The sequence below is a fragment of the Balaenoptera acutorostrata genome, chromosome 5, assembly GCF_949987535.1.
Source record: "Balaenoptera acutorostrata chromosome 5, mBalAcu1.1, whole genome shotgun sequence".
NCBI classification, from domain to species: Eukaryota; Metazoa; Chordata; class Mammalia; order Artiodactyla; family Balaenopteridae; genus Balaenoptera; species Balaenoptera acutorostrata.
The window spans coordinates 52705307-52727012 of record NC_080068.1 but is presented as its reverse complement, the minus strand read 5'-3'; the positions used below and the strand labels follow the sequence as shown (position 1 = coordinate 52727012).

General features: G+C 38.6%; 1 protein-coding gene across 9 annotated transcripts in view; it reads left to right on the top strand.

The window, feature by feature from the left end:
- LOC103007378 (alpha-fetoprotein-like) overlaps positions 1 to 21706 on the top strand; it is a 100894-nt gene that overhangs the window by 11705 nt on the left and 67483 nt on the right. For all 9 annotated transcript variants that reach the window (XR_009008392.1, XM_057547027.1, XM_057547029.1 and 6 more), the window contains 7 exons: positions 240 to 369; positions 5875 to 6086; positions 7549 to 7681; positions 9325 to 9422; positions 11688 to 11826; positions 14254 to 14480; positions 20876 to 21008. Coding sequence is in view for 8 of the 9 variants with exons in the window: in XM_057547027.1 (XP_057403010.1) it covers positions 240 to 369; positions 5875 to 6086; positions 7549 to 7681; positions 9325 to 9422; positions 11688 to 11826; positions 14254 to 14480; positions 20876 to 21008 (1072 nt within the window). In the remaining variant the exon portion in view is untranslated. The remainder of the gene's footprint in view (positions 1 to 239; positions 370 to 5874; positions 6087 to 7548; positions 7682 to 9324; positions 9423 to 11687; positions 11827 to 14253; positions 14481 to 20875; positions 21009 to 21706) is intronic.

Sequence of the window (21706 nt, the reverse complement as noted above, 5' to 3'; positions counted from 1 at the left end):
AATGAAAATGACTGTATTTACACGATTATGAATTAAATAATTTTCATTTTGTGATTTACATCTTTGTATGGCTCTGGGTTCTATCACTGTAGAAATAGAAAACATTTATAATATACAACTCTCTTCATCCTACATTTGCAACTGTGTTTCTATTCTTTTGGTTACTCAAGGAACTACAACTAATTTTAGAAAGAATTGAATTCAGAAAACTGTTTAAAATGTACTCTTTTTTTTTTCAGGGAATTGGTTCTGTTGACTAAAAAACAACCTAGAGCTAACTTTTCTGAAATTGCCAAACTGGCCATGGATATTAAAAATCTGCATCAGATCTGTTGTGAAGGAAATGCAGTAGCATGTGTGCTTGGCAGAGTAAGACTTTCTCTTTTCTTAAAACTCTTTAAAATACTTGTACTTTTTTTTTTTTAAATACTTGTACTTTTTAAATAAAGGTGAGGGTGGTATAAATGAATCTAAAAAAAATAATTATCATTTCTCAATATTACCAACAGAATGGTGTCTCCCCTCCTCTCTCTTCTCTTCTCATGAAACAATTTTTGTCTTTCTTTCCCTCCCTTCCTTCCTTCCTTCCTTCCTCATTCTATCTACTTTATTCTTTTATTCTTAAATTTTTAGAGCTGGCTGCTAATTTTCTTCCAAATTGGGATTGTATTTCATTCATCTTTGAATCTCTAGCAAGTCTTAGAATTGCAAACTATACCCTCCGGCCTTATCAGCCTGGAGGAAAGAAGAAACCACCAAAAGCAAAGATGTGGCATCAAGGGACAAGGGCTGGGGCATGGACAGCATAGAACTCACCTGCCCCATGTCCAAATGTAAAGTCTCAAAATCCCAGAGAAGGAAAAAATTGTAGCTGTTAAAATCCTGATAACGTTTTAGTAAATCACGAGTTACAAGTATGTTCCTATTCATTCTACAAGTTTGAAAATTGAATACTTTTCATCATGATAAAAAATAAAACAGAAACAAAGACAGACTACAATCATGATTTCAGTGAGAAATCTATGACTCTTATGGGCAGGAATCCTTACCCCCAACAATTTTTGTACCATTACACAACAGATTAAGGAATGTGGGTAACAAAATCAATTAAAATAGAAGAATCATTGAATCGAACACTCGGTAGAACCCCTAAGATTCTAAGTCCTCAAATGTCTACTTTGGTGGAACAGAGAGTTGGGGTCGGACCATAGCTTTCCCTTGGCAGCCATCGCGGTTGGCCATTGTTTGGTCAGTGCCGCATTCAGCTTGACCGAAAGATGGTGGCCGCTACTGCCAATTCCATCCTGGAGATAGACAATACAAAGTTGCTTCTTGGATTACTTCCCGTATGGCAAGAATCTCAACGCATACTGGAAGCAATACTATCCTATACACTTAGAAGTCGTGCTGGCTCTTTAGGACAGGCTCTCAGAATCCTATTTGCATGAAGATTAGGTGAAAATTACAGGGAACTTTGGAACCTATCCATAGGTATTAAAACAAAACAAAAGAAAAATCTCTAAAATCCTTTAACACATAAACAATACCCATGCCAAACTGGTAACTCTAGAACAGCTCCTGTTATGGTCTATACTATGACAGGAATGCTAGAACAATCTCCAGTTATTTAATTGTATTAGATAGTATTCATAAGCAATATAAAGTAACTTTAGATAGTTCTGGCATTCCTGTTTTATTCTAGACTATAAAAGAAACAGGTTTAGAGTTATTGGCTTGACAAAGATACTTTTGTGTGTTGAGATGTTACACTCTGTTTTAGAGGTTGTCTTGTTTTGTTTTAAATAGGATGGATTCTGAACATTAGTAAATATTCTTTTGTCTTCTTAGGATGCTCATTTGATTTTTATTGTTTGACTTATCCATTGATGAATTATATTAAAAGATTTCTTAATATTTACCCATCTTTACATTGCTCAAGTCAATATAATTTTACTATATCTATGGTCTCTCTCTCTCTCTCTCTCTCTCTATATATATATATATGTCACATTTTTGCATTTATCTTTAGATGTGAAATGGATCTAGAACTTTCTTTTTTGGCACATATTTTATCAGGTTTTGGTATCCAGTTATGATAACTTCTAAAAGATGAGTTAGAATTTTTTTCCTTTCGAATTCTCTGAAATAACTTAAATAGCACTGTAGCTTACTTGTTTTCTGAAGGTTTGTCTGTGAAACTGGAGGAGGGATGGAGATGTAAACTGATGTGACAACTTCTCCATTTCTTTTGTTATGGATTTATTTAAACATTTTTTCAGTCAGTCTTTATTATTCATGAATTCTGTACTTGAGAATTCACCTACATGCCAAAATTTATTTGTGACCCCCAAATCAATACTCACAGCACTTTGTGGTCATTCCCAGATTTATGCATGCTCAGAGCAGTGGAAACCTGAGTTGCCAGATGTGCACTGTTCCAGCTACAATAGAACAAGGTGATGCTTTCTGCCTTCTTGTTGTAGCTGTCATACTGTGAATAGGTGTTCTTTTTGCAGTCTATTTAGTGCCACATTTTCTGCATTTCTGTGCTTTTTGTTGATGAGTTAGGTGTTTAAAGTGGCCCGAGTATAGTTCTGAAGTGTTGTCTAGTGTTCCTAGAAGCTGTGATGTGCCTTGTGGAAAGAATATGTATTTTATTTTATTGGAGTATAATTGCTTTACAATGGTGTGTTAGTTTCTGCTTTATAACAAAGTGAATCAGCTAGACATATACATACATCCCCATATCTCCTCCTTCTTGCATCTCCCTCCCACCCTCCCTATCCCACCCCTCTAGGTGGTCACAAAGCACCGAGCTGATCTCCCTGTGCTATGCGGCTGCTTCCCACTAGCTATCTATTTTACATTTGGTAGTGTATATATATCCATGCCACTCTCTCACCTCGTCCCAGCTTACCCTTCCCCCCTTCCTGTGTCCTCAAGTCCATTCTCTATGTCTGCATCTTTATTCCTGTCCTGCCCCTAGGTTCTTCAGAACCTTTTTTTTTTTTTTCCCTTAGATTCCATATATATGTGTTAGCATACGGTATTTATTTTTCTCTTTCTGACTTACTTCACTCTGTATGACAATCTCTAGGTCCATCCACCTCACTACAAATAACTCAATTTCATTTCTTTTTATGGCTGAGTAATATTCCATTGTATATATGTGCCACATCTTCTTTATCCATTCATCTGTCGATGGACACTTAGGTTGCTTCCATGTCCTGGCTGTTGTAAATAGTGCTGCAATGAACATTTTGGTACATGACTCTTTTTGAATTATGGTTTTCTCAGGGTATATACCCAGTAGTGGGATTGCTGGGTCGTATGGTAGTTCTATTTTAGAATATGTATTTTAGATAAGCTTTGTTCATGCATGAGGAACAGTGCTGGTGGCTATGAGTTCAATGTGAATAAATCACCAATATGCAGTAGTCCCCCTTATTGCCCCCTTTGCTTCCTGAGGTTTCAGTTAATCACAGTCAACTTTCATCTGAAAATATTAAACAGAAAAATCCAGAAATAATTAATAAGTTTTAAATTGTGCACCATTCTGAGTAACATGATGAAATCTTGTGCCATCTTGTTCTATCTCATCTGGGACGTGAATCATCCCTTTGTCCAGCGTTTCTTGGGGATTAGTCACTCAGCAGCCATATAGGTTATCAGATTGGCTCTCCTGGGATCACAGTGCTGTGTTCAAGTCACCCTTACTTTACGTAACAATGGCACAAGAGTAGTGATGCTGGCAATCTGGATCTGCCAAAGACAAGCTGTGAAGTGTATCCTTGAAGTGGAAAGGTGAAAGTTCTCAACTTAATAGGAATAAGAAAAAAAAATCCAATGCTGAGGTTGCTAAGATCAATGGTAAGAACAAATCTTTTATCTGTGAAATCGTGAAGAAGGAAAAAGAAATTCCTGTTAGTTTTGCTGTCACACCTCAAACTGCGAAAGTTTTGGCCACAGTGCATGATAAGTGCTTAGTTAAGATGGAAAGGGCATTAAAATTGTACAATAAGGTATTTTGAGAGAGAGAGAGAGAGAGAGAGAGACCACATTCACATAACTTTTATTACAGTATATTGCTATAATTGTTCTATTTGATTATGTTATTTTTGTTAATCTCTTACTGTCCCTAACTTATAAATTAAACTTTATCATAGGTATGTATGTACAGGAAAAAACATAGTATATATAATGTTTGGTACTATCTGCAGTTTCAGGCATTGACTGGGGGTCTTGGAATGTAACCCCTGTCGGTAAGGGGTGGCTACTCTATATTAAATAAGGTGTTTTTAAACAGAAACATACACAAACTAAGGTTATGTCTTGATCTGTTGACGAAAATGTGGCCAGAGACTTGCAGAAAACTTATTCTGTATTTCCTCTAGGGCAGATGATTCAATATTCACGAATTCAGTGTTTATAACTACTGTGAATAATGAGAATCAACTGTACTTATTTTTGTCAGGTTTTAAAATATACATTTTCCTTTTAAAAATCTCCTTCATTAGCACTTTCTCATTTAGAAATATAGAGTTCTACATGACAATATTATTATTTGATAACTAAAAACATCAATTATGTAGTTATACCTCCTTTCCCCCCATGTATATATGTTTTCTCCTTTAAGTAATTAGTTTTGCAAAGGGACTATTTAATTTACTGTTCTTTTCCAAGACAGAGTTCTTGGAAAACGACATTTACTCCAGTCTCACAACTAGGTAGAGCCTAGTCAGAAGTGCTTTATGTCATTTCTAGGCCTGGCCTATAGAATCTCCTGTCCAAAACCCCCAATCTAAGGTCAGTGTTAGAATCTACAGGTTGAAGATGACAGTGCCTCTGTCAGCCTGGTTCTCAGAACTACTGCCCGGAGGCAATACACCTCCCCTTCTCAATAGGACTTTATTGAGAAAGAAACAGACTGGATCCTATTAAGCCACCGAGAGCAGGCCCGTCTCTTAAATAATGGACACACTCTCCTTTATCGGTCTCAACCTGACCTCACAATGCAGCTTCAATTTACCACTCTCAGATCTAGATCTTCAGTACATTCTTCTTCTTTCCTGATCCCTTAATCTTAATCTCAACTAAATTTTCCCAATGAGCTCAAAATGTCCTATATATCATTTCCCAAGTATGCCATGTTCTTCACCTCTAAGACTATTTATATATAAATATGGATAATTCTAGTAAGCTTTTCCTCTCCATTTGTTTCCAACTAACTTCTATTTGTCCTTCAAGACTCAAATCATTCAAGATCTTCACTCTGACCTTTATCCAGTCTGGATTGCCAGTCTCTCTTTTTTCTTCCAAAATATAATACGTGCATTTCTCTAACAATTTATTTTATAATGTGTTATTATTGTTGTTTAATTATTTGACTCTCTAACTAGATTGTGAGTTCCTTAAGTATAGAGACTAGCTTGTTCATACACACATGTACTTATTTTTGTATGTGTATATATAAGTAAATATGTAAGTTTTATAGTAATATTACAGTAATGTGTATAGAAAATGACAGAGACAAAATGTTTTCTAAACTGGGATCCCAGAACGATAACAACGGTAGCAAGTAATAAAAATCTTCATTTGTATTTTGTTGGGCTAAACTTGAAAACAATAATACAGTCTGTCTCCCTTTAAGTTCTTTAAGATATGTTAAAAGAACTTGTGACACTTGAGTAAAGTCAAATAGAGAAGGTTTCTTATTAGAACGAGTCACTATAAATGACCTTTTTGGTCTCTCAGTTTGCCATGGAAAAAGCAATATAAGATGCCAAGTTTTTCTCTGGTTTTCTACTAATAACAATAAAAAGAAATAAGTTCAGAATGAAGTCATCAAAAATAACTGCTCTTTTATGTTTATAGAGCCAGCTTATGAACTATACCTGCTCTAAACAGGCTACGCTATCCAGCAAGATCACTCCATGTTGTGAACTGCCAGAACCATTCCGAGGGGAATGCATTATCATCTCAGAAAATGACGAACCTGATCCCTCATCCCTGCCACTTAGCAGGTTTACAGAAGACCAGTTTGTATGCAAACAATTCACTGACAAACAAGATGACTTCCTACAAGAGTAATATGGCTTTCTGTAAAATCTTAGTAATGGGATATTGTATTTATGGATTCTTTGGGAGAGGTTGCAAACTTGAATGATGACAGAGGCGAGCCAGTGATGTGAGTGAACGGTTAAATGGCTGAGAGGAGATGCCTTGTGGAGTCCAAGGTTGCAGCTACTATTTGGCTCTACCTACTTGTTACCATACGGGAATGTAGGCTTTGGGTCGTTGGATCAACTGCATTTTGAGAGAAGTTGGAAGTCTCTTGATTTTTAAATGTTGACAACTAATATAGGAATTTTAAAAAACACGGTGAGCGTCAAGTGTGTGCAAGCTTTGCTCTGAGGGACTTAGTCATCCCTAAGTAAGGCTTTCAGATTGGTTTGCCTGGCCAACTCTTCTAATTAATTTAATGCCTACTATCAAAGCCATAGTGTGGCATTTCAAGATTAAAGAGATGGAGTTCTAACATCTCTGGTGTCCATTCAGAAGTGCAAATTATTTTGGGCATAAAGCAAACGGATTTCAATATATTATAATAGTAAGACAATATTACTGAATGATTGAAATAGTTCCAAAGTCACTTTGTGAAGTATTATTTGGAGCAAACTAAATTCTAACAAAACATAAGAATTTGAATTTTCCTCAAAGTTTTCTGTAGATTGACTTTAGCTATATTTCTGAAATTACATTTGACACTGGCTTATAAATGTCACTACCTGAACTCACTTATCCCTAAACTTGCATTTAGTATTGAAAAAGTCGATGGGCACAACTTCCTAGTGGAAATTACGTTAGACTATGAGCTGTGAGACCTGAATTCCAGTCTAGCTTGGTCATGCTTCAGCTTTGAAATGCAGTTCAAGCCACTTAATTTCCCCAGACTTTTGGGTTCCAACTGTAAACTGAGGCAGTTGGATAAGATCACTTCAGATGCCCCTTCTGCAATTCTATGATTCCTTTGAAAATATTCTAGAGTCCAAATTTCTCTTTCTTGTAACCCAGAAGAATATGCAGATTATGGACAACTCATGCTTGAAGGCTTATGTGGAAAACAGGGGAAGGTGGTTATTTAATACCTAGTCAGCACAGTCTTATAAAAAATTGTAATATTTACAAAATCTAGCCTCAAAGGTCATCAAGAAAATGTTCTCACGCAAACACTTGAAATGAATTTCTAGTAAAAGTAAGGAGAGACCCCGAGCCAGGAACTAAAGCTTATCAGGATGTTTTAGGTTCAAGTTTGAATCTGCCACTCACTACTGTGTAACTTTGGAAAAATCACGTAATTTTATTGATTTGGTTTCCTTATCTCAACACATAACCAATAAAACTTCCCTGCCAGCCTCCCAAGATTTTCAAATACCTAAAGTCAGTTAACATATTGAATAAATTTCATGGTCATAGTTGGCTTTTGAAAGAAAACTATGGCTTCAGAAATTTAGTGTTTACTTTCTAATATGCTTCATGTGCTTACAGGTTTCTTTATGAATATTCAAGAAGACATCCAGAGTTGGCAGTTCCAGTGATTTTAAGAGTGGATACAGTATATCAAAACTTACTGGGAAAATGCTGTAAATTAGAAAATCCTCTGGAATGCTATAGTCATGGGGTAAATGCTTTTTCTTAAACCTGTTTCTCATAAGTGATTGCAAACATAGGGAAAAGTCCAGTGCTGTTAGTAGTGCTGTACTTTTGTAAGATGATTATGCATGTTCTTTCTAACCGCAAGCACTACACAAAAACTTTGATTTCTGTCTAAACGAAAGGCCACATCATTATACAGCAGCAACTTGCTGTGTGAGTCACTGCCTTATAGATTCTGTGTTTTATGAAAACACCTCTGTGCAATCTTCTCTTTAAAGTTTGCTTGGCATGGTAGCAGGTAGCATGGAAGCATAGCCTATTAAGGTGGGGGAAGGTTGACGGTTTCCACCAAGCAGGCCTGGAAACTGTCCCTATCTCAGGCCAGACATCATACTGTTCACAGTCAGCAGCTCCTGTTGTGTAGTCGACATGGAAGAAGCCGGTTGCCTTACAAATCTCTGACCAGACGATCTGTTATCCACAGTTTACCAGGAACCGGGTGGTTCTGGCTTTTGTTATGCTAATTAGTGGCTTACGTATTTATAGAGAGGTGGGGATGGAGGACGAAGGCATTTCTTGTCCTGTTTGAGCTCAAGCAGGTACACCTAGCATCTTCCTGTTCCCGGAGAGAAGGCTAAATGAAGGCGACTTAGTCTTTTGTAGGTTAGCACCCTTTCATAGCATCACCTGTAGACTCCACAATCATCATTATGATAATAGCCCCTTACAGGAGCATGGATGTTTAGAGTTTACAAAGTAACTTTACAACAAGTGTCCTATTTTATTCTCACAACAGCTTGGTAAGATAGGTAATGGCATAAGTACTAGCTACATTTTATAGATGAGTTTTGAGTTTCAGAAGGTTCAGGTGACTTGTCCAATGTCACACAGGCAGTAAGGGCAAGGCTAAGTGTTAAATCCAGGCAAACAGTTTGCCAATCAGGTAAAATTTTTACTATAACAAATACTGTTTATTAGGATCAGGTGGACTGGGTCTGATTACTTAAGAAGATAACCAGTGCTCCTACCAAAGAACTAAGTCTGCAAGGTCACTCATATCTTCCCACTGGAATTTTATTTGCACTGTTCAAGAATTCTTTGAACTTTCATTTAGCTCTGAGAATTCCATGTGATTCCCTTCAACGTGTATTTGTGGAGTGCTTTACTATGTTCACGTCTGGTACTTGTTTTTATTAAACCATGACTTCTTAATATGTATCTATATTTCTATACCTACATCCATATCTCTATATCTGTACTGTTTACATTAATATGCTGTATTATTAAAAATAACCAATATGCACACATACACACACACATTCTGATCAATTAAACTTAGAGCTATAAATTACTTTTAAGGACCTCTTTTTGGCTTGATGAATGATTAGCTTTACGCTTGTAAAATATGCCATTTAAACCCATAAATGAGTTCATACCACAGGAAACTAAATATCAATCTTGCTGTCCCACTTTTTTCTCCACAAAGTACATGGCCATTTCTGTTTCAGCAAAATGTGTTGTTTCAACATTTCCAAACTCACTAAGTAAATAAAACCCTGGGTTTAGTAAAACAGTCACATTAAACTATTACAGAAGATGGTTTTGCAATCTTACCTCAAGATATATTGTTGCAACATTAGATAAACACTGATTATCTTTATTTTTCAGGAAGAGATGTTTCAAAGAGTGGTTCGTGAAAGCCATGAGCATGTGAAAAATCAGTGTGATTTACATGAGAAATTAGGAGATAGTAACTTCCATGACAGGTATGCTTCCAAGATATTGTCCAGATTTATGGTTGTTCGTGAGTTTTTGTTGACTTCTGCTGCTGAGAGTTGCTAAGAGTCTATAGTCAACCTTAAAATCTCAGAGGCCAAGGAAAAACTCAGTTCAGAATTAACCTAGCTATCTTTGTCTTGATAAGACAGTTGTCCACATAACCTTGGGTGCTTTTACATTGCTTTTTAGGCCAGTTTCCAGATTGCAATCAATGCCCCGAGGTCAGGGAGCCAGCAGATCCTGACTGCCCTTCTGCAATCCCATAGGAGCCCTCTACCCTTCACCTGGATATTTAGTTTGGGGCTTTGCATGCAATTTGGAGTCAAGGCTGCAACAGAAATCTAATCTAGGTTTTCTTTGTCAGTTTCAAGTCAGGTCAGTATAGCAAATACAGTATTTTCACCATCAAGAGTAGAGATAAATAGTTACCTTAGTCAGAGGGAGCACACGTAACTCTCTGTGTGCAGAGAGCCTGGTAAATCCCATTGTATTTCAAAGATTAAGATATCAAAAAAAAAAAAAAAAGCCAATTTTCAGTTATCTTTAAGATCTTACTGTAATGGTCTATTAAGAAGTAGAGTATATATGTCAATCCCAATCTCCCAATTCATCACACATATATACACTAATATGTATAAAATGGATAACTAATAAGAACCTGCTGTATAAAAAAATAAATTAAAATAAAATTCAAAAATTCAAAAAAATTTATATATACAACTGAATGCAGAAAACCAGGTGGAGAGCACGACATGTTTATGGATGTTATTTCAATAAAAATCCAAACAGTTTAGTGTGTGTGTGTGTGTGTGTGTGTGTGTGTGTGTTTTGATAAAATGATCTTAAAATTCAAACAGATATAAAATAGGTAACTATAAGAACCTGCTGTATAGCACAGGGAACTCTACTCAAAAAAAGAAGCAGAGTATTGGGGAAAAGTTCAGTTTGATTTAGTGTCCCATAATATTGAGCTTAAATTAAATGTCCAGAATAATGGATCCAAAAAAATTATTCTTGTTTTAGAATATTTGGCTTATTATTATTTTTTTACTGTTGTGTTTAATTGCTAACGTCTAGCTTAAGGATTAGACTGTGGCTCTCAAACTTTAGAGTGCATCAAAATTACCTGGAGGACTTGTTAAATACAGCCCACCCCTAGAGTTTCTGATTCAGTAAATCTGGGGTGGGGCATAAGAATTTTTATTTCTAACAAGTACCCAGGGGATGCTGCCAATCCAGGGCTCACACTTTAAGAAGCACTGGATTAGACTGACTATTTCATTAGATGTTATAGCTAAATTCTTCTCCTAACTCCATTATAATATAAATGCAATAAATGATTCTGATATTTTGTTGTCCTCAAATTCAGTTCTTCAGAGTCTTTCTCATTAAAATCTCTCTCCATATCCCTCAGTTCCCACTACCACTCTCCTAGTTCAGGCCATCACTTGAATTACTGGCATGGACTTTTCTTCCCTCACTTTGCCTCTTGCCCACCTCCAATCCATTCTTTATATAGCAACCATAATTATCTTAAAAACAACGTAAATCTGATTCTATAGTTAAGCTTTCTTCCTTCTCCTCTCTCCAATTCCCAATCCCCCCTAATTAAGAAAAAAATCACACTCAGTGACTTTCTAAATGCTCCCCTCTTACTTTCACTCCCCGTCACCTGGCTCATTTTTAGTTATTGTCAGATCTCAGCTCACATGTCATTTCCTCTAGGAAGCCTACCTGACCTCCCTGGGATGGGATTAGATGTTGTTCTGTGTGCACCTATAGCATTCTCTATTCCTCTCATTACACTGATTGTACTCCTCTATCTCCCTCACACCCCCAGGGGTGTGAGACCATGAGAGTAGGACATGTTTCCTGATCGTTGCTGTGGCTTCTATTCCTACACGTCGTAGACAACCAATACATGCTTTAATGGCTCGTGCATATATTTATTTCAGAAGCTGTTGACTATGAGTCTGATTTTGCAGCCATCCAAATTAGCTATCACAGTATCCTTCATAAGTAGAAAGAAGATGGATCAGAGTGGAGCAATGTGTGAGGTGGAAAGGGAATTCGGTATACTGAATAAGCCATTGAGCCACTGGGTCAAGATCTAAAAGGATAGACTTAAAACCAATCTAATGACTTGCTCATCCCACATCAGAGACAATGTCAGACATTGAAGAAGACTTTGTAGAATTCTTCATTTTGGACACATTGCCATTGCCAGGAATAAGAGGAAATTATTCTTTCAGGCTCATAGTCCTTTATACTAAGAAAGCCCCACAACTATCTGCTCAGGAGTTGGTTATATTCACGAAGAACATGGCAGCTGCTGCCACCAAATGTTGTCCACTGAATGACGAGCAACAGTTTGCTTGCATGGAGAACTCGGTAAGCACACCCTCGACTGCATGTTTGTCTGTTGTTAAAAGTTCTGAACTCCAAGCCCCAGCAATCAGTCTCATGTTGGTGGACACGTCTATGAATTGTCAATGGAACCTAATAATTCTGTCCTTAAGAGAATTTATTTCTGGTCAGTTCATGCCAACTGTCTTTGATTAGCAGCAGAGGTAAGACTATCACTTTGTAAACACTGGGGATGTCAGATTCACCAGACCTTTGCCTGGATCATATCCCAAGGTCTATTCCCTGGATTTTCAAGTCAACAAAAGTGATTTTGCTGATTTTAGACTAATTCATACTAATCAAAAGTGTAGGAAAAAACCACCCAGTTTCCTCTTGTGTTTCTCCTTTACTCTCACAGGATTACCATACTCACAACACTTCTGACACCAGATGTGTGGGTTTTTTTTTTCCCCCAAAGCAAGCACTGGGAATCCTACAATTTAACTCAATTCTAACACTATCTGCTTGGAGATAGCATCAGATCCCACAGGTTGAGGGCTCAGTTCCACAAGACTGCTCCCACCTCACTTCAGATGCCAATCACAATTCCAAGTTGTCACCTGTGCTTCTGAATGATTAGCTATAAATTGGAGGTTTCCATGACCCCCTCCTTGGGTTCAATTAATTTTCTAGAGAAGTTCACAGAACTCAGGAAAACACAGTTACCAGTTTATTGAAGGATATGAAAAAGATGCAGAAGAACAGCCAGATAAGAGATACATAGGGTGAGGCCTGGGAGGGTCCCAAGTGCAGGAGCTCCCTGTGGAGTTGGGGTGTCTCAGCCTCTTAGTACATGGATGTGTTCACTCACCTGAAAGCTCACTGAACCCCATACTATTGGGATTTTATGGAGGCTTCCTCACATAGACATGACCAATTATTAACTCTATTCCAGCCTCTTTCCCCTCTCTGGAGCATGGGGGTGGGGCTAAAAATTCCAAGCTTCTAATCATGGCTCGGTCTTTCTGGAGACCAGCCCCCGGCCAGGAGCCCCCCAGGAGCTCACTCAGAGTCATCTCATTAGAACAAAAGCTGCTCCTAATGCCCTTATCACTTAGCAATTTATAAGCATACCAGGACCTTTGTGTCAGGAACCAGGGTCAAAGACCAAATATTTATATTTTCTGTTATCTTACATCAAACTTATAAGTGTTACCTTCATTAGACAGAATACCAGGTATTCATTTACAGTGAGAAATGTCTTCTCATTGTCAAGAATAATTGGGTCTAATAACTAGGCTACACTTTTCCCTGAATCACATTACTTGGGAAGTTGAATTAGGATATGGGTATTCATGCAAATGGAATCAGAGGAAGGGCAGGGATGGTCTTGAGGGATATTTCTTCCAGGGATATGAATTATTCCCTCCTAGCAATGGAGAACATCACTCCAGGACCTGGATGCTCATCTCTAGGTCTCTCTCAAGTGGTATATTTTAACGCTACTGAATTCTTGTTTGGTGACAGCTTTCTTTGTCCTATATTCTTGGTAGAGCATCTCCTCTATGCTAAGTTAGTCTTTTTTTCTGATAACATATAGTTGTTTTGGTTACAGATTTAAAATTTTTTATTATCCAGCTCTGTCTTCCTTTTATTTTATTATAAATTTTTATTATCTAATCATGCCTTCCTTGGGGAACTCTTGATTTATATTCCTAAAACCTTGTTTTTAAGTGATCTCTTTGGTTACTTCAATAAATTCATAAATTAAATGTTGCTGCTCACTGGTTTCAGTCACTTCATCCCCACATACATAAGTGACAGGGAATTTGTGTGGTCATTATACTCAGAGGGGAATACAGGCAGCCTTGCAGACAACATCAGGATAAGTATCAGACACACCCTGGGAGCAAGGCAAGGTGACTGTTCCAGAAGGAGACAAGAAAATGGAAGGAGACAACTGAAATAAGATCCAGGGATTCCTTTCACCATTCATTTATTCACTTTTTCATTAATTCAACAAGTGTTTATAGGTGATTTATCACATACCAAGTTCTGCGGTAGTTACAGATGTCCAGTTATAAAACACAGAAACACATTGGATTTGAGCTTTTCTAGAAGTGCAATCATCCGTCTTGCATCTGGGTCAAATTAGCAGTCATGTTGACCTGAGACTTGATTTTAATTGGATGGAGCATAAGAAACTCCTGCCTCAAGTCAACACTGGTCTATAAACTGCACACTGGGGAGGAATTGGGAGGTGGGGTCCAAGGGAACTCACCTTTGAGGATGACAGGAAGAGGAGGACAAGGCTGAGAACCAGGCCTCACCTGACACTTGCTCTTTCCCAGGCAGTGAAATCCAGGCCAAATGAGCAGACAATAGTATTTGAGAATACTTTTCTATGGATAAAAAAATAATATTAATGACCACAAACCTTATGGCTCTTATTTTAATTCTTTTCTGGGGAAGGCAAAGCTAATTCTTGGAGCTTTATGCAGAAGACACGAGGCAGAGCCTATCAATGCCGGCGTGGGTCACTGCTGTGATGACTCGTATGCCTTCAGGAAGCCTTGCTTTGATGATCTGCAAGTAGATGCAACTTACATTTCTCCACATTTATCCTGTGACCAAGTCGTCAACCTTAATGAGGACTTGTGCAGAGCTCAGGAGGAGGAATTACAAACCGAAAAGCAAAAGTAAGGATCTTTGTTTATATATATAATATATATATTCTGGTTACCCTGAATCAACACAATGCATCAAAAGCACTCCACCTCCTGGCAGTGGGACAGCTCCCCTTTAGTGCCCACCCACTCTTCACACCCTCCTCACGTGCCCCTGATCCTGCCCTCGGGAGAAAGCAGGTCCTCGTCCTCATGGTTCCTTCTCCCCCAAGGTCATTAGAAATGGTTGGTAGCTTACTTCTAATTAATTTATTTACTCTAAGACTTGCTCTTGGAGAGTCTAAATATTATTAGTCCAACAGTATCACCTTGCCAAGTGAGGCAAAGTTTTTGTTGCCTTGGGAATAAACACATTCCCGTGGTCAGCAAGCGCAAGGTTGTCACTTATTCTGTTTTATCACAGTACTTAAAATTCATAGACCAACTGACCCTTGAGGTCCTTTCTTCAGTTCCCAAGGTGAGCTGATCACAAACTAGACTGTAAACCTTTCCAGTAAACATCGAAAAACCATTTTAACACTTAGTTAGCCATTCTTTCTTTAGCCCAGGCTGATGTGAGAAGATAATACTTTATTTTTAGAGTTCGGGCTTTGCTTTCTCTTGAGGAAATTCTCTGGCATAGATAGGCACCCTTTATGTATGTCATCTCACCAAATCCTTACCGCAGATTTAGGAGGTAGATACTATTATTACCCCATTTTAATTGTGAGGAAACTGAGGCTAAGGAGACAAGAAGAAATGGTATGAGATCATGCAACAGGTAAATAAGTTGTTGAACTGGAATTTGTACCCAAGCTACCTGGCTCAAAGCACATATGCTTAACTACCAACATGTAGCTGTTAGTGTGCCCTAATCAAGGGGTTATAATGCTGGTGATAATTTTTAATACTTGAAACTCTTCATGTAAGGGCTAGATAATGGAAAGTGTGAAATATTAGGAAGCATCCGTGTTCTAGGGAATTCACTGTGTTTTCTGTATGGAGAAAGCAATAACACAGAGACAGCTAATGTAGAGATTTCTAGAATATTCTGGGAGTATACATATTGGGAGTCAAAGGCTGGGCTGGACAAAGCTCTCTGATTTCCTGGGAAGTGGTAGGGGTTCTCTCCATGGCTTTCACCCCTATATAGTTCTGACTGATCATCATAGCATAAGTCAACATACACACAAAAAAGAAAAAAAAAAAAAAAAACAAGTGAAGGGGCTCTTGGAGGGGAAAGACAAAATTCAGCTGGATTATAAAGAGAAGGCAGAAATGAGGTCATGGAATAAGACAGAGGAAATAAAGAGAATAGAAGTTCAAAGGAAAAGAATTTAAAATCCAATTAAGAAAAATACAGAGTTGAAATGTTAAGACTTAAGATAGTATATAAAGACTAGAATGTGCTTTAAATGAAAGGGTGAATAAATGTAATGAAAATAAAAGATTAATATCATTGAAATGAAAAGCTGGAAACAACTTGATGGTGTTGAGGATTAAAAGTAGGATCTAATATTTTAAGAGGTAAATTAAAAAATTAAAAACTAAAGGAATGAATAGAATTAGGGGAAATGTTTTAAAACAGCAGTTAGGTTGATAGGTAGAGAGATCCGGGGGGTGGGCTGGGTGGGTGCGAGGAAATGGACAGGAGAGATAAACCCACTGCAAGCAGATCACAGGTATGTGGCAAGTCGTTATAAGGGAGGGGGGCCTAGCTTCCAAATGGCACAGAGTCCCCAGCTGTAGAAAAGGCAGCCTTCATATCTGGACTGTCAAGGAAAGGTACCATGACCTGCTGATACCTCTGCTCCAAATCTCACTCCCAGACCTGCATTCTCATAATGGGACCCTTTTTCCCCCTTACTTATCCCAGTACAGTGAAAGTGTTTCTCCTTGTTTGTTTATTTATTGGAGTATAATTGCTTTACAGTGTTGTGTTAGTTTCTGCTGTACAATGAAGTGCATCAGCTGTATGTATACCTATATCCCCTCCCTCTTGGACCTCCCTCCCACCTCCAGCCCCCCATCCCACCCATCTAGGTCGTCACAGAGCACAGAGCTGAGCTCCCTGTGCTTTAGGTAAGCAGCTGCCACCTGATCTGGAAGCTCAGCGGTCATGCAAGTGTTCCCTCTACTGGTGCCTCTAGGGACGTGCATCCAGAAACCAGCTGACTCAGCAGGACAGGGGAGAGAGCAGAATAGTTGGGTGTGTCTGAGGCATAGGTGAGAGAGGGGAGAGAAACTTTTGGGGCTGAGACTAGGGGGGTTGGGAGGGGTCAAACCATGAAGACAATTGGAATCCCAGAGCTTGTGAGGAAAGAGAAGAAGGGTATATATGAGGGAGCCTTCCTACCTCCTCCGCTAGGTTTCTCTATTATTGTTAAGTCTACAGCTCAGACCCTCAGGGAAATTATAAAAATGCTCATCAATTACTTGCTGAGTGAACAAATGAATAAGTAGGTGAGAAGCTGTGACAATGTACCATTTATTGTGGGAGTCAGGGAGAAGGGAGACTGTGGTTGGAAGCAACCAATAATTTGAAACGAAAGTTGCAAGTTGTGCTATTACTATAATTATTCATTATCGTTGCCATAATTTGATGAAATAATTAATATAATTATTCATATTATCTTTGACACTATTAAGTGCCTGCAGTATGCCAGTTACTGTACTCAGCCCTTTAATGTAGTATTATTTTTGGTCCTCACAAAAACCTTGCAATGTAGGTGTTCAAATTCTCATTTTACAGAGTAGGGTCAGAGAGGTTAAGTATCTTACCCATCATCACACAGACTAGTGAGTGGAGGTCCTAACTTGAGCCGAAGTAAGTTTGACTGCAAAGTTTGTGCACTTTTTATGACATTGGAAGGAAAAAGAAGTCCAGATTTTGCATGAACTCACAGTAAAACCAGTGCCCCTCCTATACCAGCTTTGGCCACTTGGGGTGTTGAATCCCCTAGGCCAGACCATAGAAGCCCCAGTGGGTGCTGGGAAATGGGGTAATCTCACTGTGTAGGTACTCATGATGGTTAGTTTCTGTAACATGGGACTGAAGCTGTCCTATGCTTTTATGGGTTGGTTAGTGAATTTCAGCATCATAGCAATACTGTTATCTGTGGGGGAATATATTCTGAGACAAAAACCACCAAAATTCCAATGGGAAGTAGCCTGTATTTCTCACTTTGAATAATTAATTTGTTAAAAACTGATAATTATTATTCAAAGATAGTATCAACTGTTTTGACCATACATCATACATAACCATACAGACTTGAATGATAGAGAGATACAAACAAGCACAGTGTTTTCTTTCAAGTGGGATCAAGTTTAAGTCTAACTGGAAAATTGAATATGTACATATCTCAACTATAATAAAACATAATTTAAAATAAGATCAAATATGTACAGAATGGTTGGATAGAAAAAAGAATGCTTATACTATTCTCTTTGTAAAATGTTGATTTACTTTATTATTAAAGTAATACATAGTCTTTGCAGAAAATTTAGAAAATACAGAAAAGAGAAGAAAAACATAATACTTTTATTCCAACACTGCAGAGATACCCATTATAAATATATGTAGAGTGTAGGGATACATAATTCCATATCTGTATACAAGCGCACACTCCCACAATTGCCCTCTGTCCATCAGTCTATGGTTTGAATACATAATAATGCGAGTTTTGCACATTCTTGCTACTACCTGCTTGTACAGAATTTCAGTTCCAGCAATTATCCTCAGAATCCTCAGGGGAGAGCTTATGAAACTCCCCTTGCCCCTCCCCCTCCGCAGGAATTCTCCAGGCATTCCTGGATCCTTGGCACCACTCCTGTGCCACTGGGAGCAGTCATGCCCTCCAGGTACTGCTGTCTCCTGCTCAGCAGCAGACTGGATCCCTTTCAACTGATGACAAAGTAGCTTTATGTTTTGTTGTAAGGAAAAAATAATACCTCCCCCAAACCTCAGGATTGTACACGTTTAGCAGGTGCTGTGGCAGTGCTGCTTATGTCTTAACGGTGTGCAGGACTTTAATGAAAGCACTCTTACAGCCCCCTTTCAAAGAGTCATCCTGATTCCATATAACTCAGAAATGAGTGTAATGGAGGCCCAGCTGGGGAACCACTGAATTACTCCCGTCTTCCACTGACCAGACCTTTCTTAATGGGCGGAAGTCTGTGAGCCTGACTTCTTGTCTCAGGACGAGTTCTCGAAAGTAGTTCTCAATCCTCATGCCTTCTGGGAGGGAGACTCACCTCACTGGCTTGTTATATATGCCCAGATGTATATTATTCCCAAGGAGTTGAAACTAGTGTTACAAATGCAAAGTGGAGATGACATAGAGCCTTATTAAGGAGGTGACAGAGAGCATTACATGAGGTAACATTTATAAATTTTCAGCGCATTGTCTGAAACAGAACAAGTATCAAGATACTAAAAGATCTTGGCTGTTGTCATCATTTTTAATGTAGCTTTAAAAATGGTAATGTATGCAGTTTTGTCACTGATTATTCTTCAAAACAGCATTTTAATGGTTTTTTAATATTCCAGTATATGGGTACAATAATGAACTTAACCAGTCCCTGTTTCTGGGCATGAAAATTGTTTTCAGTTTCTAAGTATCATAAATTGTGACAATGAATATTTTTGTACATATGTCTTTGTCCCCTCTCTGATTTTTTTCTAAATTCCCAGGTCTTAGGATTAGGGGCAAACACAGAGTTAATGAAAATCTCCTAGCTTCTATTGACTGTGTCTTGCTGGTGCTCAGAGATGCAGTGATTACATGCTTCTCAAACCCACCTCATCACTGTAGTAGTTTCCGAAAAGAAAATTGGCTTGTGCTTCCTTATCTTCAGTCAGGCTGCTGTTTCAGCTCTGTCTATCCTCAAGGCTGGGGGTTGGGGGGAAGGTGGGAGAGGGTGGAGCTGAAATGGGAAGTTCAGAGGCATGTCCAGGGCGCTACCAAGTTAAGCTAAATATCTGATTGCTTAGATGGGGTCAGCACGCTACAGCCATCTGGCCAGGGCTGTTTCTGTAGGTCCTGCGGGCTCCGCCTGAACAAGCTAAGCCTGGGAGCTGCAGAGCGCCGCGTCTGCTTCGCCTCTGTTCCCGGCTTCGCTCCTGCCTTCCCCGCCTGGGACCGAGCTCGCTCTGCCCAGTGCCTACGCTGGTGCCACGTGCATGTTGGGGACTTCACTGTTGACGACTGCCGGGCAGCAGAGGGGTGGGTGGCATCTCAGTCCAGGAGTCAAGCGACTCAGAGTCACCTTGCCTTGGGCCAGCTGCCCAGCAATGAGAGCGGGGTGCGGGGAGAAGAAAAGGGCGTGTCACTGGGGCACAGAGTGAGACATCGGCGCGCGCCCCCTTCCCCACTGGCTGGTCCCGCTTTACCATCATTTCCAGCTGATGGCAACTGGCACAAACTGTGCCCGCCAGCCACTTGGGGCAGCCCACCCCAGGGGTGGGGCGGGCCTGGAGTTCTCTGTCTTGTGATATAAGTACTTATATAATATCCTCAATTTTGCCTCTTGGCTGAAAAAGGCTAAAATATTTGCCAGACCCTTGGGTTAGAGTGTCATAGAAATAGCTACTTAAAGCTTTGAGATATTTTCTTTTATACTTATTCAAGTACAAATTAGGCCACTAGGTATTATCAGTGTGAATTTGAAAATGAAGAGTAAGTGAAGGTTTTTGGGTAAGCAATAAAATATGGATTAATGTACATTTCCCCTACCCTTCGTGCCTTGTTTTCTTTGTAGTTAAATCTCTCTTGATCAGTAAAGGAAAAAAAAAAGACAACATTGGAAGATTTGGGATACTATTTTATTAAATAGAGAGACAGAAACCAGTTTATAATTTTAAATATTCGAAGTGGTTGAAACACCGATGTTTATATAGTTGTGGGGAAACTCATTCTGTGAGGGAAATCTGAGATGATTGTCAAACTACTGAAGTTTCAAACTAGTGTATTGGTTTTATTATTAATAACATATAAGGGACCCTCAACTTCCAGGTGTGTTATACTTGTAATATTTATTGGGAAGTTAGTTGTTTAGAATAAATGTTGTTCATAACAAAATATTATAGGAAAAGCTAATTTATTGTATAACCTATTTACCACCCAATGTAATAAAAATAGAAAATAATATTTACCCTAGTAATAATCACATAAAGGTAATTAAATTTAATATAATAGTTATATTGATGAGATGTGCTTGAAGAAAAATATGTTGAATAAAAGATGGAGATGGATATTGTGAAAACTATGAGGACATCAGGGCATTTTCAGGGCCTGTAAACTTAAGAGTGAGAGCTATGCAAAGGCATGGGTGGTATGCAGCTTTAAATAAGCAAGGCAGGTTTGCAAGCTGGCCTTCTAGAACTCAGGGAGTGCTTGTATTTTTGCCACTCATTTCTTATTCAGACTCCTCAGCAACCTTGTGAAGCAGGAACCATATGCAGCAGAGATGCAGTTCCAATCAGTTATTGTGGATTTTGCTCACCTGGTGGAGATGTGCTGTCAAGCAGAGAAAAGTGAAATATGTCTCCAAGAAGAGGTATCTCTGTTTCCTTGTCTATTCTCTTAGCACTCTTACGGTAAAGTTAAAAAAAAAAAAAATCCTTTCTCCATGCCAATCATGAATGGATTAGGAGAAAATCACAGTTTAAGTGGATCGGTGTAATTGACTATATTTGGGTTTAAGATATGTTAATATTTATGTTCATTTGAGGGAACTAGGTGTGTTAGACATGAATAAGGATAAATACAAAGTCATGACACCAGATGAACTGAGATGTTTAGGACTGAGGGTGGGAGGAAGAAGGATGAGTTGAAGACTTTCTTATTATAGAGAAATGGTGTCCTTGGAAATATAGAGAAATTTTAAAGAAATAACAGTTTAAAGACCTGTCTGGGCAAACTGTAGCTTCGTTCTAGAAATTTCTGGGGGCATAATCAGGAAGAGTCACCAAATGTAGTTTGGGGCTTAACTAGGAAACCGGTTTAGGTGAAAAGGATTGCATTTTCTCAGTGGCAGATCATTAGAACATGGGGTTGAAGAAGAGAAAGAGAAAAGAACAGTGACCAGAAAAAAGTGTCTCTTTGTGCACACACACCAAACTGACTACCAGGAGACTGTTTTGTGTAACTAATCTAACTGCATACAGTTAACAAGCAAATGACTTTTCATAAGATGGTAACGTTGTATGACTTAAATTTCTAAGAATAGCATGGTAATCCTACCATCCCTGTGTG